The sequence below is a fragment of the Ictidomys tridecemlineatus genome, chromosome 15, assembly GCF_052094955.1.
Source record: "Ictidomys tridecemlineatus isolate mIctTri1 chromosome 15, mIctTri1.hap1, whole genome shotgun sequence".
Taxonomy (NCBI): Eukaryota; Metazoa; Chordata; class Mammalia; order Rodentia; family Sciuridae; genus Ictidomys; species Ictidomys tridecemlineatus.
Window position 1 is genome coordinate 30,014,393 of NC_135491.1, and position 27,995 is coordinate 30,042,387.

At 37.6% G+C, this 27,995-nt stretch overlaps 1 protein-coding gene across 14 annotated transcripts in view; it reads left to right on the forward strand.

Moving 5' to 3' along the window:
* The first annotated feature begins 4,839 nt into the window (after nucleotides 1-4,839).
* Cyld (CYLD lysine 63 deubiquitinase) overlaps nucleotides 4,840-27,995 on the forward strand; it is a 65,684-nt gene continuing 42,528 nt past the window's right edge. For 4 of the 14 annotated variants that reach the window (XM_040279948.2, XM_078032294.1, XM_078032293.1 and 1 more), the window contains exons 1-5: nucleotides 4,878-5,031; nucleotides 5,556-5,632; nucleotides 11,275-11,927; nucleotides 13,334-13,636; nucleotides 15,853-15,958. In XM_040279948.2, coding sequence (XP_040135882.1) covers nucleotides 11,424-11,927; nucleotides 13,334-13,636; nucleotides 15,853-15,958 — 913 coding nt within the window. In that variant the 5' untranslated portion in view covers nucleotides 4,878-5,031; nucleotides 5,556-5,632; nucleotides 11,275-11,423. Of the gene's footprint in view, nucleotides 5,032-5,555; nucleotides 5,633-11,274; nucleotides 11,928-13,333; nucleotides 13,637-15,852; nucleotides 15,959-27,995 lie in introns of all 14 variants that reach the window. The other 10 variants (XM_021721263.3, XM_013366451.4, XM_040279949.2 and 7 more) reach the window with 10 other exon arrangements.

Consider the following 27,995-nt stretch of genomic DNA (forward strand, 5'->3'; position numbering starts at 1 on the left):
GAGCACACAGGAATCACCCTGGCAGTGCCCATGTATGGGGCACCTGCATCCTTGGGGCCCTGGATAGTATTACAGGTGAACAGTAAGGTGACCCAGGACACTGGGATTGACCTGAACAATTTCCCCTTGGAGAGCCGCATTTGAAGAGACTACAGCTGTGCAAACTAGAAATACAAGATCTTTGTCTTTGCTGAAGACTCCCCCCGACCCACCGTCCCCGACCTTTTTTTCTCTTCTTTAAATTTAGTGCCAAACTATCATCAGTTCCAGAACCATCCACCAATCCAATCCTCTAAGCCTTGACGGTCCCCCATCACTCTCCGTGAAAACCCTCTCAGGAGCTCCGCCTCGTGTTCTGTTTGGAACACCTCCTTTCTTGACATCTAGAGTTCTATATTCCTTCCCACCTGCTGCTTCTCTGCTGTCCCCTAGGAAACAAGGACCCCCTGAGAACCCCCTTGGCCTGGATTCTTTCTTTCTTAAATTTATTTCCTGGATTCTTGCAGGAGTGTCTTGAAGGTTTCCCTTTCTCTGCTTCCATACCCTTCCCCGTGTCTGGTCTCTCTTCGGGATGTCCTCTTTCTCTAGACAGTGCTGTGGCTTGCTCCATTTCCTCCGGACCTTTGTTCATACACCACCTCATTGAGGGAGTCCTTCCCTGAACCATCTGTCTGTGCTCAGCCATTCCTTTCCCCTCAGCCTGTGTAAAGGTGTACAACCGGGTGTTCATTTGTTTCTTCCTTTGTGCTATGGTTTGGATTTTTTTTTGGGGGGGGGTGGAGTACTGGGCATTAAACTCAGAGGCACTCAACCCCTGAGCCACATCTCCAGCCCTATCTTGTATTTTATTTAGAAACAGAGTCTCACTGAGTTGCTTAGGACCAAATTACTGGCTTTGAACTTGTGATCCGGAGTTTGGATCTTGAATGTCTCCCAAAGGCTTGTGTGTTAAGGGCTTGGAGATCAGCTTTGTGCCATTGGGAGGGGGTGGGTCCTTTAGGAGGTGGGGCTTAGTGGAAGGAAGTTAGGTCACTCAGGGGCGTGGCCTTGAAGAGGCTATTTGGATCCTAGCCCTTCCTTCCCCCTGCTCTCTCTTTCTCTCTCTGGCTGCCATGAGGTGAACAGGACTTTTCTGCCACATGCTCCTACCATGATGTACTTTGCTGCCACAGCCCTAAATCAACAGGGACAAGTGACCATAGACTGAAACCTCTGAAATCATGAACCCAAATAACTAACAACGCTTCCCCTGGAATACCAGCTCCTTGAGAACAGGAACAATACTCACTGCAGTGTATTCAGAGTCTATAAAGGTGCCCAGCACTTAGTAGGTGCTCAATATTTGTTGATAGATGAAGGATTCGCCCTACTTAAAGGGAACAGAAAATTCAAGTTGGGACAGGTTGTAAGAATAACCCCCCACCTCCACCCTCTTGACACTGCTAATGCCTCCTTGCTATGGAGGAAGGTTCTGCTGGACATGAGGCCAATCCTATTGCACCAGCTGTCGGAGATTACAGATGTAGCACAAAGTTCTCAATGGTGAGCATTAAGCCTTTCTGCTCTCTGTGTGTTTTTAAATCATACCCAGAAATCATTTGTCACTGATATCAAAAAATAGCTCAAAAAAGGAGAGCATAGGTTTATAGTTCAGCTGGATTAGTTTAAAGGTGATTAAAGTAAACCCTTTTATCTCATCATAAAGAGCTTGTAGGTGGCCAGAATAAAAGCCCCCAGGCAGAATGCTCAGTTTCACCGGGAGTTTCTCCTCCTTGAAGGATAAGCACATCTCTGAGACGGAGGTCTCCCAACTCCTCATCCATGGATCAAGACAGGTCACTGGGATACTATGGAGAAAACAGTGGTACCCTATCCTTACCTGTGTGGACGCCTGGTCCAGGTCGCCCCTTGGCTCAGAGCTCATTCTGAATGCCCGTGTGCACAGGGGTGGTGGGAAAATGGCTGGAACCATGGGAGGCCAGATGTGTGATTGGAAGTTGCCCTTTACTGAGGTGGGGACAGCAGGGGGACTGCAGTGGGTGTGGGCACTATCACCTGATCACTTTTGGTGATGGTGAGTGGAGAGGTGGAGTAGTGGTGAAATAGGAAGTAAACATGGAATCTGATGAGGCTGGAAGGAGAAGGAGCCTGTGGCAGCCACTAGGAAGCCTGGGACAGGACCTGAGCAATAACCTCAGCCAGTGCTACGGAGAGGGCTTCTGTGAGTCTGACCATCTGTGACATCAGAGGCTCCAAGAGGCTCTGGAATTTACCAGCTTCCTTAACCCTTTTGCTGCCCTGTTTGCTCTGCCTCTTTCAGTTCCTTCAACATGTCATGCACCTTTCAGTTCCCTCTGTGTGCAGTGCTTACCCTCACCTTCAACTGCGGCCATCATTCCTAACTCAGTGTAAAGTGGCTTCCTCAAACAGGCCGTCCCTGAGTGCCCCACCACCCTTCCTGTATGCCCAAAGCAGTTCCCCCCCTGAACTCACCAGAACTGTAATTAAGTTGGGTGATTGTGTAATCAGTGGTTTAAAGTCCACCTTCCTTGTTAGGGGCAGCACTGCGGTGTTGACTAGTCCTGTTCAGTAACTCAACCGCCACTTGCATAAACCCAGGGGTCAGGCTGGGTGCAACAGGCTGAGGGGAGGAGTGGAGAGACAGAGGTGATCAGTGGGGACTAGAGCCATCAACTACGACCCCTCCGGACGAGGCTAGACTTTAGCTGGGCCCTATATGAAGGAAGTATTTGGAAGTTGGGATGAACCGTTCAGTTGGTGAATCCATTGAAAGAGAGATGAAAGAATCCTGGATGGAATAAGGAAAATCAGCTCTTAACCCATCTCCTGGGTGACTATGGGAAGTTACTTTCCCCTCTCTGGACCTTAATACTTCTTCTATAAAAGCAGAGGATGGTTGATAAAGGACTGCAAATAAATAGCACTATGACTCTGTTCTGTCATATCACTCCATGACAGGCCCCTGTGAGTCTGAACACGTGGCTTCAGGATAGTCACCAACATACAGTTCTGAGCAGTCGTTACCCACTGTTAGGAGATGGTAACCGACATAAGCCTGTTTGTCAGGCTTGGCTTGGATGACATCTCTTGGATGAAATCAGGCCCAGATACTGATTCAATGGACATGTGACAGGAGGGCTGAGCAAGGTATCTGACCACTGCTGGTGGGAAAGAAAGCCCTACCAGTACCAGATGCCACCATCAGAAAGGACATAAAGATGCTCTAGTCCAGGGGTGGCAAACCAAAATGTCTTCAGGGGCTAATTGATAATACAAATGAGAGAAGTGGTCCAGAGGCATAAAATAGTGAATGGTGAGAGAGATGGCAAACTAGAGAAAGAGAGAGCTTGCTTTGTCTGAAAGACTGAAAACCCCTCTCTCTGCTTTCTCTTCTTTTCCATTCTTCTTATTGTATGGGTCAAGCAAAAACAGCCTTCAGAATGAAATTTTTTCTCAGACAGCCAGACTGACTTATGAGTCTACCAGCTTTATTGGAGAATGTAGATCTAGAGGGCAATGGTGCTGTCTAAGGCCACATGGCAAGCCAGGCTGTAGAGGCTCATCATATTGCTCCTGTCTGGGGTGTGCTCACAAAACCTGGGAAACAGGATAAGGGTGTCCTAAGGATAGAGAGGACCGAGGTTTAGGTTTTCAAAAATGTTCATTTCATTCTGAGTGATTATGGAAAGGGAGAGGAGGTAGTCTGTTTAGGATCACTTTTAGTAATCACTCACGGTATTTCTTTTATGTACTCATTGGTTTAAATCTCCCAGATCCCCAGAAACATGTCACTTTCCACTGGGGAAATTTGTGTCATGATTAAATGCGCGCACACACGCACATCCCTCCCCCTTTCTCAGTATTAATCACCTTCCACCATAATTAGTACTTAAAATGTCAAAGGAGAAGGAATTAATTAATGAGAGTATCCAGTGCAGCAAGGCAGGCTGCAAAGCTCTTGGACTGATTATAAAAAGCATTTCCTTAAATATTTTGAGCACTTTTGGGAATCAGAAGCCTCTCTTTTAATTGAAAGATCCTTAACTACACCCCAAGTCCTGGCTGGTGGCCAGGGGTGCAGGGCTGACTGATGAGGCTCGTGGAAATCCCTTCTTTACCTCCCTTAGGAAACCCCTCTACAAACTGGGGATGGATGGTAACTGAGGTTCAGAAACAGCTGGGACCCCAGGACGCCTCTGAGAGGGTAGTGAGAGTTTTAACCTTTACTGAGCTCCTACTGCGTGCCAGAAACTTTAATATGGCCTGACACAATAGTCCTGTAAGACAATTGATACTCTTTATTTTACAGATGAGGAAATTGAGACTCAACGTGGTTGTGAATTCCCCCCCCCCGCCCCTCGTCACGCGGCGAATGGAGAGAGCAAAACTTTCACTCTTAGGTGTGACTCTAAAGCTTTGCTCTTTCATGAAATCCTGGAACACTGTTCCCAGCTCTCATCTGGACTGCTTCCCACCCGTTTTGACAGCTGAGCCAGGAGCCAAGACCTGAGTGTGGGAGGTGGGGCCGGCAGCCCGGCACCACGCCCTGGCTCTGGCCTCAGCCAATGGTGACGCGGCACCCGCAGCCTTTCGTCCAATCAATCGGGGCTTCCCGCCCCCCGTTCCCGTTCTTCTCCGCCCCTTCTCTCTGCTTTCCTTTTGGTTCCACCGAGCTTGACAGAGCGGAAAGTCCCTTCTGCGGGCGCCGCGCCGACAGCCATTGGAGGAAGGTCTGTCACAGGAAAGCCCAATCAGGACGCACGTAGAAACGCAACTCGGGCTGCGATTGGTTATCGCGGTGGTTGCCCCCTTCGCCCCCGCTTCTCCCCCCCACCCCGGTGGTTCGGAGGCGGGGCAGGTGGGGGCGGGCCCAGGTAGCAGGTTCGGCTGTGCGGGGGCCCCCAGCGCGTCGGAGGTAAATACTGGGGCGGTGGGTGTGGAGCGCCGGGGCCGGCCCGGGACACTGGCTCGGCAGGCCAGCCAGGCGGCGACGCCCCGCTGCCCAAAGTGGTGAGTGAGCTGGGGAGCGAACGGCTAGCGGCCGCATCCCCCCGGGCGCTCCTCGCCGGCCTCAGGGCGCCTCTGGCCGCGGTGGCGACCGTCGGGCCTCGGCGCTGGCCCGTTAGCTGCCCCGGCTAGCCCGAGACAGCCGGGCCCAGGGGGTGCTGAGCCCGCTGACGTCAGCCCGGGCTCCCCGCCACCCACCCCCAGCCTTCCCGGAGGGCTCCCGAGCCGTGGGAGCGTGGTCGCCGCCGCCGGGACCTGGGGAGGAGAAAGGGCTTGGAGTGGGAGCAGCGCAGGACTCAGACTCCCTTTTTGGACTCCTCCCCATTTACAGACGGGGAAGCTGAGGCACGGGCCTCTGGCTGGCTCCCTAAGGCCCTAGTTGGCCCCGAGAGCCCCGGGTTTTAATGTCTCACGTCCGTGCTGTGGGGCGCATGGATCTGTGGTATTGGGGGCATTTGTAGCTTGGGTCCAGGAAGAGCAGTGGGGATTCTGGCCTCGTTAATGGCGTGTCCTGCGTTTTCTTTCAGTTTTGCCTTTCCAGGGTGAGGATGGTTTTGCACAACTCGGAGTTCTTTAGTTGAAAGCTTGTGCCCTGTTGAGACAGGTATAATTTCTTCCTGTTTTTCTTTGGATGGTTTTATTAAGGTTCTCTGGGGGTGGGGGGGAATCGTGAAGTCTTGAAGGAAGATGGTGTTCTTGAGTTTGGTGCTCAGCTGGGTCAGCTGCCAGGTTATTCATGTACTTGGCATCTTTTCTATTCCATCCCTTGGCATTTGCATGTTTTAGGATGGTTGTCATCTTTCAGCCACCAAGCCTGTATGTAGCCTTGCAGTCTCCCAGCCTCCACCATCCTTTCCACCTCCCTCTTCCTGATTTTCCCTGAAAAGTTGTGTCCTTAGCTAAGGAGCATTCATACCTTCCTTTTGAGTTGGGTATAATTATGGATCTTAATAACATTGTTCATTTTGCAATCATTGGCTTTCAGAGAAAAACCCAGGCCTCAAGAGGGTGTGCATTCAAGTGTCGATTTCTGTGCACCCCCTCATGCCCTGATAGGTTGAATGGCTCTAAGAATTTAGCCTGCAGGTCCCCACTGGGTAGTGGGTGGATTTAAACTAGAACAGTACAAAGACAAAGTGATTTGCTGAAATTTTTATTTAAGTTCATATACTCTGAATGTTAATACTGCCTAGAACATTTTCTTAATGTTCTGCTGAAAAATGTAAGGCATTCTTGCAAATAAGCTTGTATTGGGTGGTAACTTTGGTGAGGAGCTGATAAGGCAAGGGCACTTGTTATATAAAAGAAAGACCAGCAGCAATGATTTCTGTGGTCTGGCATGCCTAAGCTGTGGTTCCCATTTGATTTAAGGAAGAAGAGAGAAGGGAGTGTTTACACTATGCACTGTTTGTTCCTGATTTTCACAGTATGACCTTAAATTTGTTGGGGGATTTTAATATCGATGTAGAGTTTAAGAGCGTCATATGTGGTGTGAGGTTCTTGGAAGCTGGTTTCAAATGAACCTCAAAACAACTTGTTTCATAATTGTGAAAATTACCTTATTTGTTTCTACCTTATTTGTAACAATGAAGTGGAGTAAAAGTTGATCTTGACTTCCCTTATCTAGAGAATTAGTGATGTTCTAGACCAAAATAAATCACTAAATGATCCAACTCTTGAATGTTTTTCTTTTGTTTAACCTGAAGAAGCTTTGAATAATTAAACAGTTAGGTTGAGGAAATGGCATTTTGGCTTGAACTGTTACCATTTTGTCTGGGCCCTGGAGGTACAGAGATGAAGGAATTGGGCGATTCACATTTTTGGAGTTCAATGGCTAGGTTTAATTCTAGTGAGACAATAGTGTTCCTTGTCCTTCTGACTTGAATATTCAGATGCAAGAGTCAGATGTTTTTTGTAACCTTGTAAGACCCACCTGTTTTAGGGACTGTGTGCTTGTGTCACATATTAATCTATGAGAAAAATTAAAACCAATTAAGTCTTTTTACTGTTATTGGAATCTCTGCATTTAGGAATATATAAATTCTCTGTTTAGGAACATAACAACTTGTTTCTTTAGTGAGCGTTGTTCTTTCTTAAAATGGTAATCATTGTAGCTACCTCGGAGCATTTGAAAAAGGCTCACATGTCCTCTTTTTCCGGTGTTCATGCTGATCTCCCTATCTCTTTGCCATTTATAATTAAGGGCAGTATTTGATATTCTAATTTGTATTTTGATTTAGATAGCTTCCTGTAGTTTTTGGAACAAACAGGGTATCACAGGAGATGGCAGAGTTCTTTAATTACACCTGTCTCTGTAAGGTTCTTCTGAATGGTATAACCTGATAACTTGAAAATGCAAATGACATTGTAGCTTCTAGATAGGTTAATCACTGTCAATTTTATGTAGATAATGATCATTTGTGCTTATGTGTTGCTCTTAGAACTTGATAATTCTTTAATAATTTTATGTAAGACTTATTTCTTGATCATCTCCTTTTCATTTCATTCATAGGAAATTGACTAATATTTGTGCTTTTCAATCCTCAACTTGGTTTAATGATTTTATCTTCATACAGTTAAATGCCCTTCACTATGAATCTAGACCATCAACAAGCTCAGATAACCAGATATGATTTCAAATCTATGTGACACTGAGTTGTTACCTTCAGTGTTCTCGAAAGAAAGGCCTTCTGTTCAGCACCGTTTGGGTCTTAAATATACTACTGTATTCCAATTCTTTGATAATCTTCATTCGGTACTTACAGTAATTATCAGAATATTCATGGTCTGGTCACTCAGTTATTGAGCCTGAAATATGATAGTATTTAGATGAGTCATTTTTCTTTATTCACCCTCACGGTGATTCTGCTTATAAAGTATTAAACAAGAGCACACAAATGAAAATTGCACTGCCCCTTCACTTCCCTACCCATCCCCAATTTTGAGTTTGGCTGTGTTTTTGTCCTGTGTTGCCTTACTGCTGCTTCTGGGACCTTTACTTAAAGGCAGAAGCTGAATAAAATGAGATGACTTATTGAAGGCAGTCATCCTATCTCAGATCTTCTGTATTTGTCAGTGTCTAATACAGTACTGTGTGCATCAAAATACTAAACCCACAGCCAACCTTCTTGATTGACAAAATCTCATTTACAGTGTGATTTAAATCTTTCCCTTGATTCAGGCAAGGTTTATTGCTTGGCGTTCTTAAACTTTATTTAACTATTGTGCATAGCCTAGTGAAAGAACGTTGGCATTGTATTCGTTACTACAGTAGGAGGGAATATGTATTGGCATATTTCTGATGTAATACTTATGTAGTATTTTGAGAATATTAATGATCATCAGGTTTATCATAATGTATACCTTTAGGCCAGAGCCTTAATAAGCTTTCCCATTCAACTTTCTCTGTCATTTGCAATAACGATAATCAATTTTTTAATACTTTAGTTTCAAACCTTTTCTTAATGTATTTTTTCTAAAAGAGGAAAGGCACATGCTTTTTATTTTTGGATAATGTGTTTTGAATATTTTATAACTTTTGCTTTGACTCTTCTAAATGTCTGCTATGCTTTTATTTAGTCTAAGTTCATGAAACCCACTTGTGCTATTGCAAGTTAGCAAAAAAGTTACCACTTCTTGTGTAGTTTGCTTTAAAAAATGGTACTTGAAAACTACTTTTGCCCTCAACTTTTTAATAACCTGAGTAGTCATATCAATTTTTATTGGGGATGCTCTTAAATAATTTGCAAATATCAATTTTATAATCAAATTTATTTAAAATATAGTGTCCTCATTCATTACATATAATAATTTATTTTGCTTTGATATTTTTTTTGGCACCGATGGTTTTTATTTTAAATTGTGATATGAATTTTTTTTAAGATAAGAGACTCTTTTATCGGAGTTATTGGCATATAAGTGAAAAGATTAGAGGAAGTTACTGATTTTAATATTTGAAGGTTATTTTTAGAAGTTAAAAAAGTATTTCTTTTGAAAATATAATTGATTTATCCTTAAAAAAATTTAACACCCCTCTCCTCCCCCCCCACACAATTTAAATACATTTTTAAAAGAACCAGAACAACAGCTCACTGCTTTGGAGGTGCTTTTTGACTACTTTAACCTTCTAAGAGCAATCAAAATAATATCTTTGCAATAAAACCTGTGCACTTTACTCCTAAAGATCCTTTCAGAATTTGTGTATTCTTTTTGGTTTTGGTGCTTTTTTTTTTTTTTAACATACAGACATATCTCATCATCTGGCTTCTCAGAACTGATGAGAAGCAGTAAGTTGGAAAGCAACAAGGCTGTAAAAGGAGTCAAATGTGTACTACAGGAAACCACAGAAAATGGCTGATTCCAAGAGAGAACTATAGATCTATAGAAAGTGGGCAAGTGGGCACAGAAGTATGAGGTAGAGTCTTTTAACAAAGTAACAAACAGCCTTCCATATTAAGAGTCACACACAATAATTTATATTCCTAATGACGATTCACTGGTCAAGAAAAAAAATAATTTTCTTGTTGAAAAGTGCTGACATTTTAAAAGCAATTTAGTGAAAACAAGCAAACACTTCATTTTGGTACTCTAAAGGCATAAAGACAAATAAAGGGGATGGATGGCTGCTTGGGCAGCCCTTTAAGGGATTTTGTTTATGCGGTGCCAAGAGTGAGGTGTCCACAGGTGTCTTATGTAAGTGGCAGATGTAAATTGATTCCATTCCTGCTGAAGTAGACAGTGCCCTCAAGTGGAATTAAAGCAAGTACATTACAAAAGAAGAAGAAAAAAGAGGAGAACCACTTGATGCCACCTTTGCTTCTGTCTTCACTTTATGTTGTACAAGTGCCACAGTAATTTTGATGTGACAGGGCACTAGCCTCTCACTTGTCCTGGATAACCTGCAAGTCTAATTTTGACTTAGAGAGGGACAGACGTGCAAAAACTTCACCAGGATGAAGTACTGCATTACTTAACAATGCTTTCTAAAAGAAATATCACTCTGTATATAGATTGTTTCACTGTGAAATGATTAAACTTAAATTGGTTCTTTAGTTTTAGGAGCCTTTATTTTTTAATTGCAAGAATAAAATGGAGAAATTCAATAGTGCTATCAATTGCTGCTGTTAGCCAGAATAATGGAAATAGATACCTCCATCTCAAAGGTGGATGAAATAAGTACTGTATTTAGAAACCAAATAGGCACATTATTTATGTGACAGAGAATAGGAACTGTTGTTTTCAGCAAAATAATTCAAATAAGGAAATACAGTCCTCAGTTTGAATTAATGAAATTATGTAGTTTTTAACCATTAGTTAAAGTAGATTTGAGAAGGAGTCTTTTTAATTGTGAGAGATGGTTATCTTTGTAAAATTTTAAATGAAAATTTGAAGTCAAAGAAGAAATCCTTGTATGCATAATTGAAATTGTGGCATAAAACACTTCATATTTGATAGAAACATCTGCAATTCAATATCATTATAGTGCAATTTTATCTCTTTGTTATACAGTACAAATTTTGATGCTACAGAATTTATTTTTAAGATAGTTTTAATACAATAAAATTATAATATCTGTTATTTGGGACTGTGAGAAATGAAATGATAACTATGATTAAAATGATTAGCATTTTCTTGTCTAAGAACAAAATGTACAAGATTAAGGAAATGAAATTGAGTCAGAGGTAAAATGTTCCATTATCAAAATAGAGCATGCACATAAGAGAATTGTGGTTGAAGTTTCAGAATGTGATATATTTTTATTGATAAAAGATGGTCAGTACTAGAATGTATAACTTTTAATTTAAACTGTGTATTCAGAAATGAGAGCCATTTATTTATTTATTGTGTGTTTTGCTCAAAAAGGCAGCTTATCCTTTTAAGTTAGGCAGAATCCATTAAAAATGTTACCTTTTAAAGTGTAAAAATTCAGAATATGTATATGAGGCTAACCTTTAAAATTTTGGCTAGAATTTGATTTTATAAATTTTAGAACCTTGGAAATAATCATTATTGAATTATTTTTGAAGGTACTTTACAATTATATTTCTTTAAATCTGCAGCTATAGTAGATACCAGTATATATGTCTTTTAGCTATTTTTGGAGATTGTTCATTTGTGTGTGTGTGTGTGTGTGTGTGTGTGTGTGTGTGTTAGTCAGATGAGACTTTTAAAGCCTTTGATTTTAATTAGTTTAAATTCATTTTAATTCATGGAGAATGAAATCTATTTATTTTGCTTGTTCACTAGGCATTTTGATTTGCTGTCTTTTTACAGCATGGACACCAAATTGCTAAAAACATACTTTGGGACTGCCAGTGAATTTATCTTTTGCAATTTTATGACAAACTTACTAGTGGTTCATTTTTTTGAGTTCATGTTCTGAAGTCACTATCACAATGAGTTCAGGCTTATGGAGCCAAGAAAAAGTTACTTCGCCCTACTGGGAAGAGCGGATTTTTTATTTGCTTCTTCAAGAATGCAGTGTCACAGACAAACAGACACAGAAGCTCCTTAAAGTACCAAAGGGGAGCATAGGACAGTATATCCAAGACCGCTCTGTGGGGCACTCAAGGGTTCCTTCTGCAAAAGCCAAGAAAAATCAGATTGGATTAAAAATTCTAGAGCAATCTCATGCAGTTCTCTTTGTTGATGAAAAGGATGTTGTAGAAATAAACGAAAAATTCACAGAGTTACTGTTGGCAATTACCAACTGTGAGGAGAGGCTCAGCCTGTTTAAAAACAGAAGCCGGCTGAGTAAAGGCCTCCAGGTGGACGTGGGCTGCCCTGTGAAAGTACAGCTGAGGTCTGGGGAAGAGAAGTTCCCAGGAGTCGTGCGCTTCAGAGGACCCTTGCTAGCAGAGAGGACAGTGTCAGGCATATTCTTTGGAGTAGAATTGCTGGTAAGTTTGATTTTAGTGGGCTGCATGTGTATGTTTGTGTGTCTGTCTGTATTTGTATGCATATATATGTTTTTACTCCTTTAAGCACAAAGTAAGTTTTCCTAGAAGTGTTCTCTGATTTTTAAAAAAATATTTATTTTATTTTTTTGTGGTGCTGAGGATCAAACCTGGTGCCTCATGCCTGGTAGGCGAGCGCTATACCTCTGAGTCACAACCCCAGCCCAGTGTTCTCTGATTTTAATATTCACTGGTTTACTTTATTTCTTTGTTCTTATGGTGCTGGGAATTTAACCTAGGATCTCATGTATGCAAGGCAAGTGCTCTACCATGGAGCTATGCCCCCAGCCCCAGGATTAATTTTTAATGATGAATTGAGATAATGTAGATGATGCTTGGAAACTGTATATGACAATATGAACATAATTATAGACTTTCTATATCTTTGAGATTTTAACATTATTTATATTAAAATTAACTTCAATTGTAATTAATCATTTTAAAGCATGTTAATTATCCTGTGACATTATCATCTACAGGTTTCTCAGTTCTTCTTAATGTATGCTACTAAATAGTGACAATTTAGATATAAGATTTTTTAATAAGTTGCAGCAATTTAAACTTGCTTATAGTTGTCCCTGATAATAAATGTGAGAATTATTTTGGAATTTATTTTTATTGGACAGAAACCTGATGACTCTGTGAATGTTTTCAAACTTAATTTTCAAGAACTTAAATATCAATGTCGTTTTGATATTCTTGTGAATAAAATTACATGCCTTATTTGCTTCTTTTAAAATTTTTTAATTTGTTCTAGTTATTTATACATGACAGTATAAATGCATTCACATTTTGCCCTATTTGCTTCTTGATTTAATTTTTTAAAGTAGTGAAACAGGAATCTGAATGCCAGTTAAGCCATATACTACCTGGATTTCCAGGTTGCTTACTTAATCAATCTAGGTAACTTCTCTAAATTTTCTTCCTCATCTATATAATGTACATAATTTGTAATGTTTTTGTGATGTATTGATATAGGACTTAGCACAGTGGCTATCATACGGTAAGTGATCAGTAAATAAACTAATGTTGCTAATAAGGTCAAAATTTCTTTTTATGACAAAACTAATGTTTGAATCACAATGTAGACTCCATTCTAGCCTTTTCCCAATCCAATTATGATTTGGAATTATCAGGTAATTTTATTTCAGCGTAAGATGTAGCTGCTTATGTTTTAAACATCCTAAGTCCAATAGCAACAGTTAATTTATATTTCTTATTATCTGTGCCATTTAGAATTTTTTCCAAAGTAATATCTCTGAAATCCCTAGGGTAGATCTTCTTTCCTGTAGATTATCTTTCTATATTTATCTATCTATCTTAAAAATAATCTCTCTCTTAAAAACTAGGAAGAAGGTCGTGGTCAAGGTTTCACTGATGGGGTGTATCAAGGGAAACAGCTTTTTCAGTGTGATGAAGACTGTGGTGTGTTTGTGGCGTTGGACAAGCTAGAAATCATAGAAGATGATGATAATGGACTGGAAAGTGATTATGCAGGCCCTGTGGACACCATGCAGGTTGAACTTCCCCCTTTGGAAATAAACTCCAGAGTTTCTTTGAAGGTTGGAGAAACTATAGAATCCGGAACAGTTATATTCTGTGATGTTTTGCCAGGAAAAGAGAGCTTAGGATATTTTGTTGGTGTGGACATGGTAAGAAAATTTTGCATTATATTACCATTATGAACATATGTATTAGTTTTATGATTAATTTTGGTACAAATTGAACACTTTAAATGTTTAAAATGTACTAATTTGGTTTACTGTAAAAGACACATTTGAATTCATCTTAGGTAAAGAAACATTGAAATAGGACAGGAATCTGAATATAGAATTACATTTACTCTTTTTCTGATTTGCATAAACTTGAATAGTATTTTTAATTTTTGAATTTGCCTTATTATAGCTATACAGTAGACAAAAAGACAAAAGAAACCTAAAACAACAATGGCAAAAAACCCTGACTCCCCCACCCAACACCAAATACATTATGTGATGTATTTTGAAAAGTTTTTTTTGAAATATATGTTTTCTTTTTGTAGTATTTTACAAATTGTATTGGCTAGTCTGATTTTTATGGTAATATAAAAAATGGTTTATAGGAAATACCTGAGTAGAAAAAGCCACTCTTCTTTAGAGGAGAAGACAATTGGAGTACTCTCATAGGAAATCACTCATTAATTTTTTTTATTGTGGCAAAACGTGTGATAAATAATCTTTTTAGCTGCCTTTAAATGTATAGTTTATTGGCAATAAGTGTATCCTCATTATACCATCTTATTCGCTTCCAGAACTTTACCACCATTCCAAACTGAAACTCTATACCTATTAAATCAATTGTCTACACTCTCCTTACCACCTGGTAATTGCTCTTCTTTCTTTCTCCACTAATTTACCTGTTCTAGGTACTGCATAGAAGTGGAATCATATAATATTTGTCCTTTTGTTTGTATCACTCGTTTGAATGTTACCTTATAATCATAATTGTTAATAATGATACATTCCAGTGTGGCAAGTTGAATTATACCTGTGGCATAAAGAGAATGAGAATAGAAAGGCGGGGAACATTTTTATCATAGATGGGAAATATGGGCGAATTTTTGTTAAGTACAAAGAATGAGATTCATGCAGGATTACAAAACATGAGGATGAATTAGGAGAGGATGTAAGTAATAGACTCTCTACTCACGATGGGAATGTTTTTAGTAGTCATTTGGATGTTTTTAGTAATCTGTATCTGTTCAGGTATAATCTGAATAGGATGGTAGAATGTGAATGTTCTAGCATGAGTGTCTATTTATCTTGTGCTTGGAAATTCTAGGAAATGCTCTTTGATACTCATTAGTTAGTACTAAATTAACATTTGCTGAACTCTTAACTATGTGAAGTTAGAACTGATGTAAAACATGTGGGTTTCTCAAGATAGCTAACTATAAAGAACTTCTTTCAACCACAGTCCTTAAATTTTAATTCAATATTTAGAGGAGAAATGGTAGACTGAGTGGAGGGAAGGTGGAGGAAGAGACCACTCGTCACTGGTGTTAGGCTTCAGGTTGTTTGGCCTAGGCCCCAAACTTGGCAAAAGTCATTTAGGCCTTGCCCTCCTTAGATGGTATCTGCAGATCATCTGGCTTACCCAGGGCAGGCTGCCTAGAGGTATGTCCTGCCAGCTCTTCCTATTGCTTCTGTCCATCCCCCAGTTAGCTTGTTCAGGTGTTGGTTCCTTGAGAGGAAGGTTGTGGCCAATACAACTTTCTTTAATATTTCTATTTCCAGGGTCATATTAGCACACTGTACACATTGGTGCTCAGGGCAATTGTCTGGCCAATCCGTCTATCAATGTAGCTTCATGAATAGTGCTCTAGTAGTTGGTGCTATTTTGATGAATAATATTAAATAGAAAAATATTCATTTTGGAGAAAATTTTGCAGACCCATATATGATAGAAGAACAATTAAAAATAGACTTTCTGCGTACAGAAAAGCACACAGTAGTTCAAATTGATTAGGTGCTCAGGGAATTATAGGGATAGGTTTCTGGTGAAATAATGTTTTATTAATTAATTTTTTCTATGAAAACACTATCTTTTAAAACCTCAGATGGGTGTTATTCCACAGACTTGTATTTATTGTCCAACAAAGTATGAAAAAACACTTTCAATTATTTGTTCATTTCTGTGTTTACTATAACATACTTGTTATTGGTTCTTATTTTCCCAAACAAAAAAGCCTTAGTACTAAAGCAATTATTTCTAATATATATGTATTTTTTTTGAAGCTAACAGTTAAAGTTACCAAAGTAAGATATTTTGGAGGATTCTTTTATGGAAAATAGACTTTCATATTTTATATTATTTGTGTAATTTCTAGGATAACCCTATTGGCAACTGGGATGGAAAATTTGACGGAGTACAGCTTTGTAGTTTTGCAAGTGTGGAAAGTACGATTCTTCTGCACATCAATGATATCATCCCAGGTATGTTTTCTTGATGTTTTATATATTTACAAGCTAGAGTATCTAACATGTATTTTGTCATGAGAACTTAAATATACACTTCAAGATGCATGTTTTTAATTTTACTTTTATACTATAGAATCTCCTTTCTTACCCCCTAATGAAAACAATAAAAAATTTTATTTAATTTAGAAGTATGTGAGGGTGGGGTGTCATTTATATATTATTTTTTACTTTTTTATCTTCTGGAGGAAAAATCCCTTTCTGATAATTAGAAGATTCAGGAAACACAATAAACTATATGTTGGAGTAAGATGTTAGTTTAAATTGGAAGCCTTTAAGCAGAAATTGGTTATCTCATCTCATCTAATATAATGTGGAGAAGATTCTTGCTGAAGATTCTTTCTAGTTTTGATGTGGTATCATATCATACTTTATGAATGTGGTCAGAAACAAATTCTCAACTTTTCATCTTTAAAAAAAAGTCCTAAGAACCTTTATTTTGTCTCATACACATAGCAACTAATGGCAGGGGTCAGGTAATTGAAAGGTTCCTAGTGAAACAACATTAATAGTACCATCCATTCTTGTTCGTAGAATTCCCAGTGATGGGCGAGTGCAGAAAAACTGACAGACAATCAGAGGTGGTGTTGTTTTATTGAGCATTCTACCACTATGAATTAAATGTCTGAAAGACTGCAGATAGACTATAGACAGGCATGTGGCACTCTGAATTAGATGACCTATATACTCTTAAATTCTTGACAACTTATAAGGTAGGTCTTAATGATCCCCATTTTGCTGATTAAAAAATCCCCCCAAACCTGGAGCTCAAGTATGACTAAGAATGTCTAAGATCAAAGTGAATGCTAGAGCCAGAATTCAAATCCAGGCCTGACTGATTATCAAGCAGTGCTCTTTTCTTTTTTAATGTATTTTTTAATTTGTTCTAATTAGTTACACATGACAGTAGAACGCATTTTAGCACATCATGCATAAATGGAGTGACACTTCTCATTCGTCTGGGGTACATGATGGAGTTACACGGTCATGTGATCATACATGCTCATAGGGTAATAAGGACTGATTCATTCTACTATCTTTCCTACTCCCTGCCCGTCCCCTCCCTTCAAGCAGTGTTCTTCTCAGCACTTCCCCAACCCCAGTTCTCTGTGTATTCTTTTGATGTGAAGACCTGCTTAGAAAACCGTACTTCTCAGTCTCTCATACTTTTTCCATGGAGACTCAGTGTCTCTAATTCTATGAGAGTGGAATTTTTACTGTAGTAAGGATCAAACTGAGCTGGCAAACTAAATTTTTTTTTCTTGTAGTATTTTTCTATTATTATTAATTTTGACACTGAACATTTTTTTTGTTTCCTACAGGTCATTTTAGGTCCTCAGTTTCTTGTTTTGTAAAAATAAAAGGCTAATACTAGATGAAACTTAAATTTTCTTCTAGCCTATATGGTGTGCCCTTCCTTGTTTTCCTGTTGGTGTGCAAGTCATAAATGCTTGTTTTACAAAGTTAGAAAATACTTTCTACTTTACTTTAAAGAAAGAATACATTAATTTCATTGGAGGTATGAGAGTCAGATGATAGCTTTGTTTTGATTTTGCTTGGGAAAAGTCTGACATGGCATACTTTGCTTTTCTTGATTTCTTTAAAATTAGCTCTTTATTTCTTGCAAATTAGATTCCTTGCTATTTATTTGCTTCCCTTTGGAAACCATGGTTTATATTCAGAGGAAAGCACACATGTGCTTTATATTTTACTTAGTAATATTGAATTCACTTTTTCATGCCTATTAATGGCATGATAAGTTACATTTTATGAATTGAAATCCTTTTTATATAATGAATGCTTATTGTTTAAAAAGCAGTACTATAAAAGATCATTCATTCAGTTATTATGAAGCCCTTGCTTAGGCTTCTTTTGGATGTTGGATGTATAGTAGGAAGCCAAAATTCTTCTCACAGGGAGCTTTCATTCTAACAAGTGGAGACAGACAATAAATAAGTAAAATATAGGTTAATTAGGTGGTGGTGAGGCCAAAGAATTATAACAAGGTTAGGGGAGGAATGGGCTGGGAATGGGATTCTTCTGTTTCATACAGAATGGTCCCAGTGGACCTCTCTAACGTGACGTTTGAATTCTTGATATGAAAGAAATTGGAGTGCCAATCATGGTGATGCACATTCATATATCTTTAATCTCAGTGTTCAGGAGGCTGAGGCAGGAGGATTGCAAGCTCAAACCAGTCCCAGCAACTTAATGAGGCCCTAAGCAACTTATCGAAACCCTGTCTCAAAATAAAATGGACTGGGGATGTGGCTCAGTGGTTAAGTGCCCCAGGATTTAATCCCTGGTGTGTGCGCGCGCGCGTGCGTGCGTGTGTGTGTGTGTGTGTGTGTGTGTGAGAGAGAGAGAGAGAGAGAGAGAGAGAGAGAGAGAGAGAGAGAGAGAGAGGGGGGGGGGGGGGGAGGGAGGGAGGGAGGGGGGAAGAGAAGAGAAGAGAAGAGAAGAGAAGAGAAGAGAAGAGAAGAAAGAAATTGGGGAAGGAGCATGCAGGTGGATTCCAAGGGGTAGGGCCATGACCACAGCCAGCCTGGGTAGTTTGAGCAATAACAAAGAGTTCCTTGTGATTGCAGCCGACTTTGTGAGGGAGAGACCGACAGCAGAGAGTGAGAGCTGGACAGGTGGGCTGTGGGCTGTGGGATGGAGTCTTGGCCTGTACCCTTGGGGAGATGAAAGCCATTTGTGGGTTTTTAGCAAAGGATACTTTGTCTAATTTACATTTTTAAATGACCACTCTGGGGTCACATCTTAAGAATGGACTATGTGGAAGACAGACACAGGGGAACCCAGAAGTAGACTTATGCAGTTATTCACCTGAGAGATGGTGGTGGCACGGGCTGCGGTAGTCTGATGTCTGATGAAGTGGGTGAGAACTGCATGAATTTTGGATATAGTTTGAAGAGAGCTAACAAGATCTGCAGATGCTTTGGGTGAGGGGTGTGAGGGAAATTGACATGAATTCAAGATGATTCCAAGGTTTGGACCCAGTACCTAGAAGGCTATAGAGACCATTTACTGAGGTGGGAAGGACAGCAGGAAGGAGCAGGAGTGTGTGTGTGTGTGTGTGTGTGTGTGTGTGTGTGTGTGTGTTTGTGGGGGTGTTAGGGGGTTGTTTTTGAAATTAGGATTTTATTTTGAATATAAAACACACCTATTAAATAATTTGAGTTGAATGTTTTTATTAATGTCATAAGAACACTTCTTTAATTCTTTTGTAAGGATGGGTATAGTGCTATTTTTTTATATTTGAAAAACATTTTGTGGAATTTATTTGCAAAAGGGTGTGTAAAACATGTATCAAGAATAAATAATGAACATTTCTGTAACTTGGCATCCCGGTTAAGAGAGAGGACTTATGTATATCAAGAAGTACACATGTCTCTTTCTCTCATACTAACAGTATGCCCCTGTGGTAACTGCTGTTTAGATAATTGTTTTGTTAACTACTTCCTAGATTCCTTTACAGTTTTATCATATCTCTATGCCAAAATAATACATTGTTTCATGCTTGTTTTTGAACTTAATATAAATAGAATCATATCGATAATTAACTTAAATTGTATTTTGAGATTACTTTCTATAGTGAGGGTATTGATAGTTCATTCACTGTCACTGTTTCAAATTATATTTCATTGGGAGGAGATCCCACCATATAGTGAACCATTATAATATTAACGAATGTTTGGATTTGGGGTTATTTCCACATTTTCTTCCACACTTGGTACTGATTAAAAATTTTGCCAGTCTTGATAGCTGAGTAATGATATCTCAAGGTGATTTTAAAATGTAGTTCATTGATTACAATTCCCTATCAAGTTATAGAAACAATTTTAATGAGAAATAAATTCATACATCTCAAGTTTTAAAAAACACAGTAAGTTATCTTGTTTCCTTTTTTATCTCTTTAATCCCAATTGCCCTCTCCCTCATCCCTTGCATCCCACAGGTACTGTTTCTTTATGTATATGTGTGTGTGTGTACACATACACATAAATATACATACATACACACACATATACATACACACACATACAAATATTTTCTTATTTTTCATTCTATTTTAATATAAAAAGCATCCTAGGTATTAGGTACTAGTATGCTTTATTCTAATTTCATATTTTAGAGCTCTTTGTATATCTGAATAGAGAGGTTCTTCTTATTTTTTAGAATATGTTTTCTATTGTGTGGAAAAATAATTTCATAATTGATTTAATCAGTTTCCTATTGATGGATATTGTGAAGTGTTTTTAACTTTATACTATTGTAAACAATGCTTCAGCCACTTTGAACATATGTATTTCCACATGTACTGGCATATAGATTCCCATGTTTGTTTATGATGAAAAGGTACCTGTTTTTGTATTATTGTAGATATTGTTTTCAGTAATGGATATTAAAAATTTATATTTATGCCAGGATATAAATACAAGGGTAACTTAAAGCTTTTTTATGGGAATATGATTGTTAACTTTTTTTGCAATTCGATAGGTGAAAAATATATTCCTATATAGTTTTAAGTTACATACATGAGTGATATTGGACATCTTTTCATATAATGAAGGACAATTTGTAATTATCTTTAATTGTTCATTCATATATGTTGTCAATTTTTATATTGGGCATTGGTCTTTTTTTTCTCATTGGTTTCTTTTTTGTTAGGGTGGTTCGCTCTTGAGATATGAGGTCTAAATGTTCCATTCCTCAATCCTATGTGTCATTTGTCTTTTTAAAAAAATCTATTTGTTTATCTAGTTAACCTTATTTGTTTTTTTGCGTAACAAGATTTACCATTTTAACCATGTTTAAGCGTATGATTCATTGATGCTTTAAGTACACTTATAAAGTTGCACAACCATCATCACTCTCTACATCCAGACTTTAATCCTCCCAAACAGAAACTCTTTGTCCTTTAAAAAACAACTCCTATTCCTTCCTCCCCTCAGCCTATGTTAACTTCTAATCTCTACCTCTGAATTTCTCAATATTTCTATTCTAGGTACCTTATATAAGTGGAATCATACAATGTTTGTTCTTTGAATCTGGCATATTTCCCTTAATATAATCTTTTGACTTTGTTTTGGTGTTTTTTGCCATTCAAGATTTGAAAAAACTTTTTATGCAATTGAGTTTATCAATTGTGTTTTAGATTCCGGTTCTAAAGGAATTTCCCTATATTTTCTTCTAATACTTTTGTGGTTTTATTTTTTACATATGCATCTTTGATCCATCTTTATTTTATGTAGTGTGTGACATGAAATATGGATCTAATTTTTGTTTTTCCCTTCCAGATAAGTACCCAGTTGTCCCCAAATCATTTATTAAAAAGCCTATCTTTTCTACTAGTTTGAGCTGCCACTTTCATTATATAAATTGCTTACCAGCACATCAATACCATATTGTTTTCAGTGATGCTTTATTTTATATATTTATGTCAGTAAAGTTAATCCCCTCTTCTTCCATTCTGAATTTTCCCCTTCTACATTGTCTTATAAAAGTTTGATGGCTTGGCTTTTTACTTTTAATTCTGCGATCTGCCTAGGTTTGATTTGTGTGGGCAAGGAGACACAGGGTCAGGTGTCCAGGTTGGCCTGCCATGCTTGCTGCGTGGTTTTCCACATACGTATGTATGGCCACTCTCGGGCTCTTCTTTCCCTACACTAAAGCCTTTTGGCCTCATCATCATAGCATTAGAAGAGAGCTTGACACTTGGGAGAGTACCTTTCCTGTTTTTTTTTTCCCTCTGTCTTTTTTTAAACGAGTGTCTTGGCTCTTTTTGGACTTGGCTATTCATCATAAATTTAACTATCAACTGCTCAAATATTACATATTATGATTTTGTTTGGAATTTCAACTAATCTATAGAACAATTTGGGGAAAATTGACATTTTTATTACTTTAAAACTTCTGATATATGAGCATTATATATCTTTTTATTTATTTAATTTTATTTTAGTAAAATTACAGTTTTCTTTAGGCGGGCTTTTTAAGCATTTTGATACATCATAAAGTAAAATCATTTATTCTTTTTGTTTTAACTTTTTTATTAGCGCATTATAGTATACATAATGGTGGGATTCATTGGGACATATTTATATATGCATGTAACATACTTTGGTCAATTTTACTTTCAAGTACATGCCCTTCCTCTACTCCCCAATCTCCCACTCACCCCCACCTTTTTTGTCTCTAGCATCCACATATTAGAAAAATATGTGATCCTTGACTTTTTGAATCTGGCTTATTTCATTTAGCTTAATGCCATGAACCATTTTTTTCTTTAAATATTGACAAATACATACAAAAGATAATGACAAAAAGTAAGAATGTTTGGGTACTAAAATGGTTCAATTTAACAATTTTATATGATTAAAAGAAGTATCAAGCAAGGACAGAGAGTAGTGCAAAGTAATGACCTTATTACTCAGGCTCAGAATAGTGCTAAGTGTCTTAGCAACAGAGTGGAGAAAGCTACTAGTCATACTGCTGTCTTCCCCACCTACTGTACACCTTTGGAATGATGCTTTTGCAGTAAAGATGCATACAGAAGAAAACAGTTATTCTCATTCATGAATCATTACAGACTTCCATTTCTTTAGGTAGCTTCTCAAGTTTGTTTCACTTTCTTGAATGTGTGAGTTTATCAATTTCATCAAATTTAGGAACTTTAGGTCCATTATTTTTTCACGTTTTCTTCCATCCCATCCCACTCCATGCCTCAGGAACTCAAATAATACATGTGTTAAGCCTCTTGAATTGTCCTACAGCTCAATGATGCTCTCATTTTCTTTATAAAAATGTTTTCTCTCAGTGTTTCATTTTAGATACTTTCCAATGTTATGGGTTTAAATACATTTCTCATGATTAATCTGCTGTTAACTCCATTCTGTGTATTTTTGTTGGAGAAGATACTGCTAAGTGAATTAGCCAATTCCCCCAAAATAAATGCAGAATGTTTTCTGATTCACAGTGGGGTAAGGAGCGTGAGCATGGGAAGAATAGATGAACTCTAGATAGAGCAGAGGGGTGAGAGGTTAAGGGACGGGGCAGGGGGTTAACAAGAATGGTGGACTGTAATAGACTTCATTATCCAAAGTACATGTATGAAGTCACGAATTGGTATCAACAGACTTTATATACAACCAGAGATATGAAAAATTGTGCTGTATATGTGTAATAAGAATTGTAATGCATTCTGCTGTCATTTATTTTTTAAAAACATCAATAAAAATGATTGGAAAAAAAAGTAAGACATTTTAAATAGTGTTTTTACTAATGCATAGAAATACAATTAATTTTTTTAAAAAGATGGCTTTATTGAGAACTAATTCATGTATCTAAAATAGGTTCATTTAGTATACAATTTAGTATATTTCAATCTACAGATATGTGAAATCACTAATACAACTAGTTGTTTTGGGTACCAGGGATTGAACCCAGGGGTGCTTAACCACTGAGCCATATCCCCAGCCATTTTTATATTTTCTTTAGAGACAGGGTCTTACTGAGTTACTTAGGGCCTCGCTAAGTTGCTGAGGCTGGCTCTGAACTCATGATCCTCCTGCCTCAGCCTTCTGAGCTGCTGGGATGACAGGCAAGCTATCACACCTGGCTAATACAGTTAATTTTAGATTTTAAAACATTTTCATCACCTTATTTTTTTAAAAAGTGTTTTTAGTCGCCATTCTCCTAACCCTTTGTCCTTTTTAGTCCTAAGTAACCACTAGTCTACTTGTTTCTCTTTGTGTGTGTTGAAGATTTTCTGTTTGTACTATGTTTACAGCAACTATATTTTTCTTCATGTCTGTCTTGCTTTTAATTTGATAAACTTCTTGAATTTGTAAGTTTATCTCTTTCAGAAAAATGAAAAAATTTTAGCCATTATGGCATCAAATATACTTTCTGTTCCATTAATCTTCTCTCATTTTGTGACTTCAGTTAGAAACATATTAGAATTTTTTATGTTGTCCCTCAAGTCGAGGTTGTGTTAATTTTTCTCAAACTTTTTCTCTTTATTCAGATAATTTCTATTGCTCTGTCTTTGATTTTACTGATTATCCTTCATTGTGATCAGTAACTCATCTATTGCTATAACAATACCTAAGACTGGGTGTTTTATGAAGAAAATAGATTTATTTAACTCACAGTTTTGGAGACTGGAAGTCCAAGATTGGGTGAACTTGGTTTGGCCATTGGAGAGGGCCTCACAGCAGATGATATGTTTTGAGTGCTTGGAGAGGGAAAGGGAGAGATCACAGGATGAAATAGGAAGTCAGAGAACAAAGAGGGCCAGTCTTGCTCTTCTTATAACCAGCCACTTGTTCTGGTGAGAACTCACTTCATGAAACTATTATTAATATCTTTCAAGGGTGATATTAATATTAATATTATTAATATTAATAATTAATTAATATTAATAATTAATATTAATCTCTAATTGCTTCCACTGGGCTTCATCTCTCTAAGATTCCACCACCCTTCACTGCCATACTGGGGACCAATTTCCAGCTCATGAACCTCTGAGGGACACACTCAGACCTTATCCAAACCCTATAGCATCATCCAGGGAATTATTATTTTTTATGTACTGCATTTTTAAGTTTTCCAAAGTGCTTTAAACATTTTCTATTTGGTTTTATTTTGATTGTTTAAGTAATTTTTATTTCTTGGATCAGAGATTTTCTTTTTTCTCCTTTATTGTGAGCACACTTTTTCTTATACCCTGAGTTTAGTTACAGTTACTTCTTTAAAGTCCTTGGCTTGCTAATTCCAGCATTGAATCATCTATGGGTTGGTAGTCATTGTGATTTTTTTCTTTGGAGAACAAGGTACAGTTTCCCTTTATTTTGTAGGTTGAACAATTTTGGATTATATCTGTGCTGATCCTTACTTCTAAATTTTGATTCTTCTCCTAATCTGCCTGCTGTTTTCACTCAACAATGCCTGAAAATAGTTGTTTTTATATGTGGTCGGTATTTATGTCTATTATCTATAGGGGAAATGGTCTAATAGGAACTCATTCTGTCATAGCAGTCATTTCTACATACTGTCCATTTTAGAATATGGAGACATTGATTCAAGAAAAAGGAAGGATTTCTTTGAGGAGGTATGTTGATGTTTATGATCAGATTTTATTCTAATAGTTTTTATTATTTGAAATATAATAAATTACTTGAAATATAATAAATGCATTATTTTCACTGCATCTTGAATTTTTGAGGTTTTTTGTTTTCCTCTTGCTTTCACATTAGTAGAAAACCTTTTTAAGAAGAAGGTCCTTTTAGGTCTAAATCAGAACGTCTTAACTGGGATGATTTTGCCTGCAGGGACATCTGGCAATGCCTGGAATCATTTTTGATTGTCAAATCATGGGATGATAACACTCATATCTCATGAGTAGAGATGCTGCTAAATATCCTACATACTCAGGGCAGCGAACACCACAGATAATGAATGATCTGGTCCAAAATGTTAGTAGAGCTGGGTTGAGATATCCTGTCCTAAAAATATTCTGGGAGCTACACTAAGTTTATAATGCTAACTTGCTTGATGGCTGAGGGGAATCCCTTTTTTTTTCTTTCTTTTTTTATATATTCTTTCAGGGAAAATAATTCTGGCTAATATCATTTTTATAGGATCATATAATTAAATTTCATATTACTAACCAAATCAAATATGTTCAAGGGTTCCTTTCTAATTCTTTGTGGTGTGTGTGGGGATGGTGGTAGGAAATGTCGAAAGGGTACTTAGGAAAGCTCACCACCTTATGGCATTTTAGATTGAGTGTGGCTGTCCTTTTTACTTACTTTGATTGCATTTCTTTGAATTTTGCATTTTACAACAAAATATAATTGAGTAATTTAGGAGACCAAGGAAATATTTAGTTTAATATTATCATTAAAGAAAGAAAAAGATACCCTATGAAGTAGGTTTATATATAATTAATTGATTATTTTTCTCAGTTTGCTGTAAAATAAGGATTTTAAAATATTTTTAAATTTGTTCTAATTAGTTATACATGGCAGTGAAATGCATCTGACACATCATACATAAAGTATAACATCTCATTCATCTGGTTATACATGATGTAGAGTTATACAGATCGTGTAATTATATACGCACATAGGGCAATAATGTCCAATTCACTCTATTATCGTTCCTACCCCCATACCCCTCCCCTCTATCTAGTCCAGAATACATCTATTCTCCCCCACCCCTTACTGTGATTTAGCATCTGCATATCAGAGAAAACATTTGGTCTTTGGTTCTTTGGGATTGGCTTATTTTCCTTAGCATAAAATATTCTCCAGTTCCATCCATTTAATAGTCAATGCCATAATTTTATTATTCTTTAAGGTTGAGTAATATAGTCTAAAGATTTGAAGTGCTTTTTTTTTCATTATTTCTTTTTTTTTATTGATTGTTCCAAACATTACAGAGCTCTTGATAAATCATCTTTTATACATTAGACTCCATTGGGTTTTGAACTCCCATTTCTACCCCAAATACAGATAGCAGAATCACATCTGTTACATACTCACATTTTTACCTAATGGCATTTTAGTGACTGTTGTAATCTGCTACCTTTCCTATCCCCTACGATTCCCCCCTCCCCTCCCCTCCCACCTTCCCTCTCTGCCTCCTCTGCTGTTGTTCAATTCTCACCCTTTTATTCTCCCTCCCCCTTGACCATCATAACCTCTTATACTTTTGTGTATCATTGAAGGTCTTCTACCATTTGCATATCCTTTCCCTTCTCTCTCCCTTTCTCTCCCCCCATTCGTCTTTGTTTACTGTTAGTCTTTTCCTCATGCTCTTCTTTCCTGTTCTGTTCTTAGTTGCTCTCTTTATATCAGAGAAGACATTTGGCATTTGTTTTTTAGGGCTTGGCTAGCTTCACTTAGCATAATCTGCTCTGCTTTTTTTCTTACTCCACTTCTTTATTTCTTTCTGAGTATTTTTTTTATTCTTAATTTGGTTTGCTATCTAAATTATTTTGGGGTCTGTGGTAGCATTTGAAAAGAAAAAAACTACCATTTCTATTTTTCTGTGAATGGATTGATAATAAATTATTTTTACTAGTACTTATCTTAAAAAATTATATTTTATTTAGATATTAGTATAGAATTAAAATTAGTTTGGTGCTCTCTGGAGTCATTGTCAGGCAGACTGTGATCCTAGTCCTAGTTGTCATTGGCATCATTGTTGGCTCCAAGCAGTGACTAGAGGAAGAGAGCGAGTTTCCCTTTCTTTTAAAGCTGATATTCAGAAACCTTGAATAGGAGATAATTAAGAATGATACCAGCTTTTATAACATAATACATAAATTACACTTATTTGCAAACAAAATAAAGCTTGCAAATAGACTTTAAAAACTTAAGTTGTTTAAGTGAAAATTAATTTAGTTTATCTGAATGAGTCGTCTTCTCTGTTTCATATCATCATTAACACTCTTTTCTTGAGGGGGAAAAAAGAGTCACAGTGTCTCCTTTTAGTTCCTTAGTTTCTTTTTTTTTTTTTGCCCAATTACCTTCATTTGTGGGACAAAATTAATATTATCAGCCTCTAAGAAAGGCTCTTTTGGAGCAGTTGAACAGCTGCTGAGATTAGGGAGGGATTCTTCCCAGGCAGTCGCCTGTTACTGATGGCTCTGGATACCTTTGACTGAAAGATGCAGGCATCTTAAACCTGCTGTAAAACTGTTTCTCCCTTCATTGCTGTTTCAGATGGTTAAACACTATAGCACCTCTAATTTGACATTGTGTTCAAGTTCTTGGGTTGTGATGAAGCATGTAAATTGATGCCACCCATAAATCAGACATTTCCTATTTTTGAGCTCAACCTGAGACGTCTGTTCCAGTTGTGGGGGTTAGAGTGCAGTGCTGTTTATTTTTTATATTATACTATATAGTATATCCACTTATGAAGAATTTTAAAAAGGCATCTCATGGGATTTTTCCCTCCCGATGTTCATCCCAGCTAC